This window comes from Pyrgilauda ruficollis, unplaced genomic scaffold, assembly GCF_017590135.1.
Source record: "Pyrgilauda ruficollis isolate IOZ18807 unplaced genomic scaffold, ASM1759013v1 scaffold38, whole genome shotgun sequence".
NCBI lineage: Eukaryota > Metazoa > Chordata > Aves > Passeriformes > Passeridae > Pyrgilauda > Pyrgilauda ruficollis.
Window position 1 is genome coordinate 6,593,936 of NW_024525267.1, and position 12,210 is coordinate 6,606,145.

General features: G+C 44.4%; 1 protein-coding gene across 3 annotated transcripts in view; it reads right to left on the reverse strand.

Annotated features, from left to right (window-relative positions):
- Positions 1-11,999, reverse strand: part of AKT1 (AKT serine/threonine kinase 1) — a 78,355-nt gene extending 66,356 nt beyond the window's left edge. Inside the window, exons 1-2 of one of the 3 annotated variants that reach the window (XM_041476335.1) lie at positions 11,435-11,999; positions 4,893-5,067 (exon numbers count right to left, since the gene is read on the reverse strand). In XM_041476335.1, the coding sequence (XP_041332269.1) occupies positions 4,893-4,938 (46 nt within the window). In that variant the 5' untranslated portion in view covers positions 4,939-5,067; positions 11,435-11,999. Of the gene's footprint in view, positions 1-78; positions 196-4,892; positions 5,068-11,144; positions 11,162-11,434 lie in introns of those variants that run through there. The other 2 variants (XM_041476336.1, XM_041476337.1) reach the window with 2 other exon arrangements.
- Between the last annotated feature and the right edge of the window lie 211 nt (positions 12,000-12,210).

Sequence of the window (12,210 nt, forward strand, 5' to 3'; positions counted from 1 at the left end):
CCTCTGACACAACTTCCCCAGTCCATTCTTTGTTCAGGCCTGCTCCGTTTTTTGTTCAGCCCCTATCTTGTTTCTTACCTTTCCAATCCCCCCAGCTTTTCCTCTGAAGCAGCTGTGCCCTCTATAGCTGGCATCTTCAGAGTTCAGATGGCTCTTAGGATCCTCTGCATCAAGTGCCACAGCCATTCTTTGAAATACCATGAAAGCCAGACGATCCTTGAACTAATCTGAATCTCAAAGGTTCTGACTACACAGGTCACCAAGACAGTGCATCACTACATCCCAGGGACAGACAGAAGGCAAGGTAAGAACAAAAAAACACCCCAAAATAAAACACACACACACACATACAGAAAAAGAGGTAGGGAACATGGTGAGAACAGAAAAGAGAGAAGAAAGAAGAGGTGAAGAAAAACAGCAACACCAGAGACTCACTGGCTTAAAAATATATCTGGTCATACCTCGTAAAATCCTCTTTTGATTCACACTAACAGAATACTGAAAGTATGAACCTGTGCTCCAAATAATAAAGTTCACCATCTGTGCTATTCTGCTAGGGAAAGTTAAAAGAGCAACAATCAGCATTTTAGTCCTGGTTTGTATTTTTCATATGGATCTTGCATCCACTTTATGCAATGAAGCTATAGCAAGAAAAATCACAATGGGCCACTTGTTATTTATTGTTGTCTGTATCACTCCATTCATTAAAGAAATAATTTTTTAACCAAAAGAAAAAAAAGGTATTATATCCAGAAGTGGAGTAGGTATCTTACATATTATTTCTCATTTTAGGGCCTCTGTTAGATTTGGTCAGCTTGTAAGCTACAGACTCCATCAGTCAAATAGTTTTACCAGCCTGAAGTCCATAAAAATCGGCATTTGGAGGACATGTTATGGTTTTCATGGTTAAAATTACTATGTGGTGTTAATATGCTATTTAAAAACAAAATAGCTCTGCATTTCCTGCTAAATATTAATGGATGAATACACAGGTCTCTCCAGTTCCTTATAATTGCTTCTGATTTCTCAGACTGAGAAATGGAGATTTTTCAATTTCCTTTCTCAAATGTCAGTGTATATTTTTCCCTCCTCCTCTTTCCCTGCTTCCAAAAGACTCCTTTTTTTCATACAAGTTTATGCCCTAATAAGAAAACCGGACATACTAGGGAGGACAGAGATGACAGAGTATCAAAACGCACAATCCCCTCTTTGTTAGCCATGCAGAAAGACTTTAAAAAAAAAAAAAAAAAACAGGATGAAGACTGAAAACAATAGAAGGACCTTTATAAACAAGGACCAGAGCAGAAAGATGCAAGAAATCCAATGAGATCTTTAAAATGGACCAGTAAAGCAAGTAAAATACACTTGGGAACACCTCTGTTCTCCAAAAAGTCCCCCACACACAACCAAAATTAAGGATCCTCATGACACACATTCAGAAAACCTATAATCTCAGAGCTCAACAAGCAGCAATTTGGGCAGATAATTTTCTCCTTCTCCCCTCATATTCAATCACAATTATAGCACCTCTGCATCTAACCATTTCCCTCATCCTTTCCCACTAAACAAAACCTTCAGCATCACACAAGCAGGGACTGCACACCCTGGATGCACACACACAGGCTGGATGCACAAACACAAGCCTGAGCTCCTTCACACCTCCCACCTGCGTGCTGGAACAGTCCAGCCATGCAGTTATACAAAGAGTGGTCACAAGACTCTATCCTTGCTGGGATTTGAGTAACAGCACGGAGCACTGCAATGGGGAAAGGGATGGGGAGGGCAAAGTTCATCCATGAATTGTTCTGTTTCTGCATGGTTGAGGTTAGACATGTCCTGGACACAACTGGCCCCTGCACAAACAAACATCTGCTCTACTGGAAGTGGAGCTTCCTTCAGTGACTGACTTAGAGAACTGCCAAGAGCTCTCGGTCAGGCAGCAACGTTTAATTTCATTTCTCCATTTGTATTTTTAATCTTGGAAACAAAAACATAAATGTAAAGCATGCTGACAGAAGAAAACAACTACACAGTTCTAGAAAGCCCTGCTACTTCCCTGCCAGGCCGAAACACCTGCTCCTGCTAATGATGGCTTTATGCTTACTTACACACCTGCCATCCAGAAGGGCTCCAGAGCACTTTGCAGCCTGATTTATACATACACAAATCATTAAAACCACCAAAATTAAGCCACTGCTGAGGTGAGATGTGGCAACTGTTTAACTGCACGCAGCCATGCTGTTTGACTGCTCAGGACAGGAACTGTAAGAGACACCAAATCCAACCAAAGCTATGGGGAACCTTAGGTCGAGAGAACATCATTGCCCAATCTGGATTTTAGCCCGTCACTACCTAATATATTTGCATGTGGAAAACCCTAGGATCTTTAAAGAACACATGAAGCGCAACCTTTGGTTTTATAAATGATCTAAAATACTATACATATATATATATATATATATATACACACACACACACAGATATGTGCACAATACACACACACACATATATATGTATGTTTCTAATATCTGAAATCCCCCCCTTTAGCAGTCCCTCCCTGCAGTAATTATTGTTTATGCCTTGACTTCAGAAGCTCACCGTATCAGACATCAGTTTTGGAAACATCCTGTGGTTGAAGCACTTAATTTAGCAGAGCAAGCAAACTGATTGTGTCTGGTAATAAATGCAGATTATTAAAAAAAAAAAAAGATGCTTAACAAAACACACGCATACACAGAGTGGATAAGCTACTCCACAGCAAAGACAGAGCCAAATGAACTAAATTTGTCAACCTATCCCTGAACAGCTACAAAAACCAAGAGATTCCCAGGGCTGACACCAGCAGGCTGAAGAGAAAATAGAGCACTGCTTTCTAAAAACCTCCTCATGAGGACAACACCGAATTAACAGTTGCAAAGTCAATGGAGTGGAATGAAATAGGTGTCACTGCACATACCAAGAGGGCAAAAGGACACTGGGAAACAGGTTAAAAAGATTAGGAAACCTGGCATCCAAAAAATGCCAAGGTATGTTTAACAGTTTAGGAGTTTGAGCATAAATTTGCAGCATCAAATATGCGGAACATGCAGAGTAACATTTTGAAAATGGGAATGTGCTCAGCACGTAATCTCATCATAACATTATCAGCAATCCATCAGAGATAATAATCTGTTTCTCTAAGGCAATTTTAAAACAACAAAAAAAGTCAGATCAGGAGATCCGGGCATCTTTTTACTAAGACCTCCTTCAGAGGTCTCCTTACTTGAAAGTAACTTTATCGTAATCCTAGAAACAACAAAAATTCAGTTCTCAAAACTAAACACAGACAAACCTGAAATACAGCATGATTGTTCAAAAGTTTCAGACACATGTGCCTCTGAATCATCCTAACAATGCCTTTTCCATAATGTTTAAAATAAATGTTTGTCCCTCAGACTTTTGTGCAGTGCTCCTCAAAATAACAGAATTTTTTTTAAAATTACAGGTAAGTGTAGGAAGAATTGCAACAACAGATGATTAAAAACCCTAAGCCTGAAAACAGTTTAAAATTAAAAAAAAAATAAATCTCTGATTTGAAGAGTTTCTAGATTCATAAATGGAAATGGGAAGTACAATCCTGTGTTTCTTTCTTCTATTTAATCCAAACACAGAACAGTTCTCAAATACTTTGTCAGAACAAAGCAGCCCGGGTACACCACAGTTACTGAATGAGCTAGTTAAGCTAATGAGTGCAAAGGTGTTTCCAACTGAAATAAACCAGACCAAAAAAACACCACACATCCCCCTAAAAAAACTTGAACAAAGCATTTGTACATCAAGCATCAATCTGCTAAACTAAACTGCATAACCAATTGCTAGAAATATACACTTCCACTCTCTTAAATACACATTATCAAGATGTTTTCTAAATTCCTAGATATTTCTTATTGCTGCCGAAGAACCACCAGCCTTTACCAATGTTATGATAACGCATTTCAAATTTCTTCCATAAATAATTATGCTACACCTTTGCACCTTCAGGCAAGCTGTTGCAAACCCTCTAGAAAAATCCTGAGTCTGCAGAACCATGTAAGCTTCCCTACTGCTGGAGCACACAGATTCTGGTTTTGGTCCAAAAAAATGACACTATCGTGGAAAGTACCTAACACTGCTCTCTCCTTTCCAAGAAACAGTAATAGAATACAAAGAAACAGGTAATATCCTATAGAATCAATGCTGTGGTACTTGAAAATGAGCACCTCCCCAAAAAAAACTGTTTTGGGAAGAAAACACATAAGAAGGCAAAAAGCCTAACCATACATGTGACTGTCTTTTCAGTTTTGCCACTCTGTCAAGAATAAAGACTTTTTATAAAAATCAAATGTCGTTCATGGTACAACCAAAATGCACAGAGTGCAAAAACTCAAGGCTATTCTTCCTGTCCAGGACACCGGTACCCAGAGCAGCTTAGATACACACAGAATAGCACATCTTCTAGCAAGTCTCTGCAAGAGCACAGCATTGCTCACAAAATACAGGCATACTTTTCACTGTTCAAAAATGTTCATCTTAATTCTCCCTTCTAGCACAAAAAGGAAAGCTACAGACCTACATACAAACCAAAATTATTTACTACAGTTTAACCACTAACACCTCCTTCACTTGCTACCTTTATCATCATTTTCAAAGCACTTGACACCAATTTTTGGTGAACACATGCACACACACACACACAAGAAAACCTCTTTTTCATGCATTTTCTAAAGCTTGAAAAAAAGTTAGGTATGCTACCTATGTGCTGTTTCCCACTAGGATGAACAGGAAAATAATGGATTATTTGAGAACATGCTGCTAAACACCAGACTAGAGAGGGATGGAGTCATTTCACTGTCCAGAAAGGGAGAGTCACTTACCTCGTTTGTGAAGCCAGCCTTCTTTCACTATCGCTACTTCATTCATAATGGCAGGAATGTCTCTTGAAAACCAGTTTATGGCAAAAGAACACTCAGCTGAAATTCTTGAACTCCAGCAGAAGGCTCCACAAGAGGGATGAGGGTTTTTCCTCCGTTTTCCTCTTTTCAGCTATTTCTGAAAGAATCAAAAGAAGAGCATGCCATCATTTCAAAGCATGTCGCAGATGTACAATGTATACAACAGGGAGTAGTTTTCATTGCTGCATTGCTGGTTTGGGATTTTTCTGTTCTATTATTATTACAAATCTTAAACAAGGGCTTAGCTTTCCACAAGAATTTATCTTGGCGGGTGGAGGTGCCAAAATACAGGCTTGCTAAAGTCCTGCTTCTTGACTGAGTAGGCTGATCATGGGCAGACTCACAACACTATGAGGTGCTGTCTGAATTACAGGTAGATTCAACACCTTACCTAGTAGACCTCCATCTCTGCAACACCACCTCATTCTTTGCAACAATAAAAATTCTGAAATATCACAAAAAACAGTTTTCAATGTTTCCTGGTAAGGGAGACTTCCAGAACATCTCCTGGAAGGTTTCTTTACAGCCTGATAATAGTCTATTAACCAGCAGTGTGTCTTAGAGATAAACCTCTGACAGTAAATATTCCTATCCTGCTTCAGATCTTCCTACCTTCAGCATCAATCCCTTAATCCCACTCAGATCTCCTTGACTCCCCAAAAAGTATCTCCTCTAAATTTGATATTTCTAACTTCTACCTCTCCTAGAGGTATATAAACAACCAGAGATAAGCTCATGTACCTTACTGTTATCCCAAATCAGCCCTTACAGCACCCTGATCAATTTTATTGCTCTCCCTTAACCATGCTGCAGTTTGCTACTGCCTTTCTCACAATGAAATATACCAAGCACAACTTGGGACTTTTACCCCTCTGCTTTATGAGACAAAATCCCTCTCTAAATAGCTCAGGATTGCCATTTCTTATTGAAAATGTGCCTTGCTTGTAGCTGACTACCACAGAAATATTCTGTGCATTTCCCTCCCTCACTGAATATAATCTCCTCCCAAATGCATTAGCTTTTATTATTTTTCTAAATTGAATCTGATTACTTTTCTCCTTGTGGTGCAAATATTCTCTGTTTTTCTTTAATTCTTCTATGCTCTCCGAAGTGTCCATGCTGCCATTCAATTTGGTATTATCTAAGTGATCAAAAAACCCAACTGGTGACAAATTCCCAGCAGTAACCAACAAGCTTAATAAAACAAAACCCAGCAGCATTTGTAAACTGCCACCAAAGACCCGGCTGCTACTGGAGTCTCTCACTTACCACAGAGCCATCCCAGTCCCACCTGACAAATATATACCATCTCTGCATGCATTTGGCACGTGTGCATCAATTATCCCAGAGCATGCAGGTGACAGCCATCCATCAGAAACTAGATTAAACAGCAACTAATTCCCCATAACTCACTAAGACACAACACTGGATGGAAGAAAACAGGTGGTCAAAATGAATCCAGCCTAGAACTGAAACCCCAGCAGGGGCAGAGGGCTTTGTACTACATCCGAGAGATCTGAAACAGGCAACGTTCAAAGCACAAAGCTCGAATATGAACAAGTTCCATCACTGCCAGCAGAAATGGATGGAGAAAGGAGGTCACTCCCCTGACACTGCCTACAAACCTACACTGTTTGTTACTGTTCCTCAGCTTTTCCAGTTAGCAGTTTATGTTGAAGTTTTCCCCAGAAACAAGGTGAGTTTGGATTTTTTTTCCAAATTATAAATCTGCCGATCTCACTAGTTAGAATTATCAACTCCACGAAACAGATGTTTGCCTGAGGGAGGGAAGATACACAAAAAATTACACTGGAACAAGTGACATGTAATAATTCCTAATTTCATAAATAAATATGAGAACACTGTATGCTGCAGAATAGAGACCAGTAATCCACAGCTGCCAGAGATACCTTGGAACAAACTCCTTGAGCTCCAGAGCAATTAGGATAGAACCTGACAAACACAGCAGGCTTGCTCCTTTCAAAATGGCCATGCACAATAGCCATGCAAGCTAGACTTGCTTGCTGATGTCAAGAGGAGACTAGACCTCACTTAGAGGCTTGAGCAATTTGCAAAGTGTTGAACAAAACCCCCAAGATTATCACAGCTCGAGTATGGAAATGCAACACCTCGGTGTGAAAGTTAACGCTTCTAACTTTGTGTCATACAGGGTGCAGGGACTGTGCAATCCTACCTCTGCATCCTGAATTCAACCATTTAGAGGCACCGAGCAATCAATATCCTTTCCAACAACCATACATAAAAATGGAAGCTACAAGACAAAGTAGGCTGTAGAAAGGGCAATGCTATTATTAAAAATGTAAAAAAGCATGAAGGACAGAATTCTCCAATCTGCAGCTAACTTACTCCAGGTTTTCCTGCGTTAACACTTGCCAGGATTACAACTTGGCAGCTTCCTGCCTGTCATCAGCTAAACTGTCATTTAATAATCCAAATTTGAATGACAACAGAGCCAAAAAAAGCAGATCAACCAAGAAATACAAAGTTCAGAGGGACTATTTTTTCTACTCTCTGTGGTGTCCAAGCAGCTTGGACTGCCTTTTCCCTACCATTTTTACCCAAGAAATATTTCCCACTTGCTACTGAAGCAAGTGCTCTCAGGGATGTGTCTTTACCTGCCCACCTCCTTTCAGGGGAGAGTGGTGGTGAAAGGGGTGGAGAGTTTTGTAAAGAAGCCATGGCACAACAAATTGGAAAAACATTCAACATTTCCTGACACCAACCTGCATCATGGGTCCCACTTCAGTCCTTCAGTCAGCCATGTCAGAGCACTTACTTCACATGGAGAAACTTAAGCTATTTTTAATTTGCAATGCGAAGAGCTGGGGAACCCTTCTCACTGTCTAACAAGATGTCCACAGGCACAGCTCCAGCAGCAGCAAACCTGCTCTATCTACTGTATTTTAAAACACACATTCAAGCTGTGCCTAATACATCTATTTTAGTAAGAGACGTTATTGAAGACAGTGGCAGCAAGCAAGAGTGATTTCTCGGAATAGAAGAGCAAGTTAACTATAGGTCAATGTACTACTGAAGATGTGTAAACCAGAAAAAGTTCCTTTTCCATAAAATCCTTAGAGGGGAAAAAGAAAAGGAATGATTACAGTCCTCATTTATGGCCATCTAGGAATGGTTCCCAGTGAAGAGAGGGCATCTGAGGTAAGTATGACCTGGCTGCTCCAGTCTGTGTCTGCACAGGACTGAATACTGTCAAAAGCTAAACAACTTGGTCTTTCTCTTAGTCTTCCCTTTGCTTGTTTTTCAATATGCATTTCTGCAATACTTTTTTTAACACTGCAATAGTCCTCACACAGCTGAAGTGCTGTAAAATCATGAATGGCATGACATCAGCATTGTATCACGGTGACACCGGTTTTGCGTACATATTAATTCCTTAAAGGTTATTAAGTTCTTCATAAATAATGAGATAACTCACTTCCGTAGGCACTGCAGCAATGAAACCTGCTTTAAGGAGTCAGTCAAACCAACCATCCAACAGAAGGTGGAGCAGAACCACCTTTTCTGTATTTGGGAGAGTTGTGTTAGAGCTCCTTCTCTCGTTCTCCTCTATACGTTATCCTCACCTTTTTTCTCTAAGAAAGCAGAAATATTAATTTGTACTTCCTGTCCTCTTTCCAATGTAAAGTTTTATATTTGTTTCCACTCACACCCTACAGCAGATCAGGAAGAAAAGGAAGTCTTCAATTAAGTTTAAGCTTATGGGAGCACCTATGGTAATCACCTCATCTTCATGAGGGAGAGTAAGCAAGGGACTAAAGAGACTGACCCACCAGTCTGTCCTGGCATGTGTGTCTGGGCTGCACTCGCTAGCCCAGATCAGAAAGCAGATTACAAAAAAGCATTCCCCTGGGCTAACACTTGCCCGGTCACACACCAGTTACTGATGCCCACTGCCCTGGTGTAGCACATTCCTGATTGTCCCAGGGCACTCCGAGCCCAAACATGCTGCACATCCTTACATGCTCTCATAATGCACAGCAGCAGGACCTGGCAAAGCAGGATCCAGCTGCCCAAGTTTGCCTACTGTGGCCACATGACACTGTCATGAGAGAGACGACGTACACAGGAGCTGGACTGGGCCAGGGCGGTGCGTTCAGGCCCGTTACACGGGATGCCACGAGCAACCTACACTCTCTTCCCAGTGCAAGCTCCCAGCTGACAGCCAACTGCACCAAAACGGCACAGACACAACAAAGTTGGGCTCCAGCCAACGTTTCAAGTGGAGCGTACAGATAGATGTTCCCACCAGGCTTTGACCAGTGAAGTACATCTCCTGCCTTACGCAAATCCTGCCCTGGCTGTTTCATGTGAGCAGCAGTGATTCCAACGTGCTCAAGGCCCTCTGAGCCTGCAGCAGCTTCGCACCATGACCCAGTTACCAAATCTAGGCAGACAGCTTTCAAGGAAGCTTAGAAGGACCAGGTTGTGCCACCATCTCAGCTTCCCTTACAAAAAGGCATTGTGGGCCACTACTTAGGTGTGGCCACCAGTATTTGCTACTATGCGCTATGTGTCCAATGACACCACATCTAAACTGGAATTTCATGGCAGCAAGTGCAGCTGATCACAAGGTTCACAAAGGATTCTCAGATACTAAGTTTTAGGGAAATGGTAACTGGAAAACAAAAATCTCTATAGCCACATGCCCCCCCCCCTTTTTTTTTTCCAATCTATTAGCCTAATCTAGGTTTACAAAACTGTAATTTGAAATATTTGTGCTCTCCTGCCTCTGCTGATCAATAGACAGGAGGTTAATGCTGTTCAGGTAAGGGGCCACTGTTACGACATCCAACTGTCCATGCTGCAAACACAACAACAGTTTGATAGGACAAACTAAGCTATCTATTTCAAAACTGACTGATGGCAGAAAAGTGACTTCTTCATAAGTCCTTATGCAGCCCAGACAAAATCTTCTTTATGTTCCAAAACAAGAACAAGTCTTTTTACACTTTATGCTCGTGTAATTTAACAACTGTGCTACTCGGAACTTTGCTACCGACCTGAGATATATTTAATCAAATTCCATTTTAAAGTATTTGTAACTGAAGTGTTGTTCAGTCCCCAAAGAAATCGAGACAGTTGTGAAACTATTTAATTGTTAATGTAATCACTTACAGAACATTTTTGTAAGACTGTAAGTGAATACTGGAGCTGAAAGTGACTTGTGGACACTGGATCAATTATTAAATTTGATTTACTGCTGCTGCACACCAAAAACAGTTCCATAAACACCACACACAACACAAACCCTACTATTTAAAAAAAAAAAAAAAATCAAAGGTAGTTCCACAGTGTCTTTAAATCTGCTAACGCAGACAAATGTTGTGGCTGTCACCATGAAACTAACTACTACATGAAAGTAATTACTAGTCATGCAGTATGTCAAATTTATTTACCTGCAAACAAACACTTCAGCATTAAGTGTTAGTAACTCCCTTTTATAACTGTATTTTGAAATGTGCATCCCTCCTGTGGTATAAATAAAACAAACAAGAGAAAATCATGGATTTGTTTCTTACATGATAGGTGGTAGGAAAACAAAGCAAAACAGTTAAATATTTCCCAGAGGGGTGGCGGGGGGGCCCACACCACCAATACGGTGCAAGCTGCATCTGCATCAGTAGCGTCCTGTCAGTAAAATAAATTGAAAGTACCAGAACGTTTATATGCTTGATTATGTGTTTTACAAAGAAACAGACACAAGTCCTACAAGTCTCTAAGAACATTTCGGCAACTGCTTCACCTGGGGGGGCGGGGGGGATTCTGCAGACAGCTCCCTACACCTCTGCAAAACACGACTGCAAAAAAAAATCAAGTCCACAAGCGCTGCACAGCCACCTACACACGCGAAATGCCCACGGAGAGAATCACACCCCCGTCGGCAAACACTCAGTGGTCCGCAAAGCGGAGCTGGGCTGAACAACGCGGCCGCAGAAGACAAGGGGAGAAAATGGGGGCGGGGGAGCTGGGAAAATGGGGGGCCCTCGGCTACTTTGCTCGCCGCTGTTTCAGAAATATCACAAGCCACCCCCCAGCCGCCCCCACCGCCGTTTCCCCGGGGGATGCTCGCGCAGGGGCCGGGGCGGGGGCAGGCCCGAGGGGAGACCCCCGCCCCGCCGCCCTCTCACCCACCACATCCCCGGGGAGCCAACAGCTTCCTGTCCGCTCCGGGCCCGCCGGCAGGACGGACCGACCGGCCGGGGCCGCCTGCAGCCCGGGCCTCCTCGCCCCCCACCCCGCCTGGCCGTGCCCGGGGGCCGGCGGGGCAGCCCACGCCCGGGGAAGGCGAAGGGAGAGCGGCCGCCCCCTTTCCCGGCCCTTCCCTTCCCTCCCGGCCCCGCACAATGCGGCCGCGCCGAGCAGGCCCCGGCCCCGGCGCTTCCTTCCCCCAGCCCTTCCCAGCCGGGGAGCGGGTCACTTACATGGCTGGAGCCCCGGGAGGAGGCGGCGGCGGCGGCAGGGGAAGGGAGCCGGGGAGGGAGTCAGGGGAAGGGGAGGGAAGGGGGGAGCGAGCCAGCGAGCGAGCGGGGGAAGGGGGCGGCCGGCGAGGCGGGCGGGCTCTGCGGCGGGCGCCGAGCGAAGGCCTCACTGGGCTCCCGGCAGCCGCCGCCTCCTCCTCACCATCCCCGGGCGGCGGGGCGGCTCCTCCTCCCCCTCTCGTAGGCGCTCGGCCCGTGGGGTTCGCACACCCGCTCCGGCTGCCGGCTCGCCTTCCCCGCCGCTCCGCCCTGCGAGGCCGCCCCTCGCCTCGCTCCGCCGCCGCCTCCCCCCGCACCCCCGGGCCGCGCTCCCGCCGCCCGCGCCGGGCTCGTCCCGCACGCGTCTCCGCGGCGCTCGCTCGCACCCTCCGCGGAGCGGCCGCCGGGTCCCGCAGCCGCTTCCCGCCCGTGCCGAGAGGCCGCCCCGCTCCGCTCCGCGCCGCTCCCCGGACGGGGTTCGTGGCCTCGCCGCCCTCCGAGCTCCCACAGCGCGGCGGAGCAGCGCCCGCCGGCCAGTGACTCCACCACTTCCCATTGAAATGGGCAGCCCATTCCAATTTCAAAATACCCTTCCTGTGAAGAATTCCTGCTAATGTCCAACCTAAACTTTTCTCAGTGCAGCGTAAGACACTGTTCTCTGGTCCTGTCACTGGTTGCCTGGGAAGAGAGACCGGGCTCCACCTGGCTACACCCTCCTGTCAGGGAGTTCTAGAGAATTA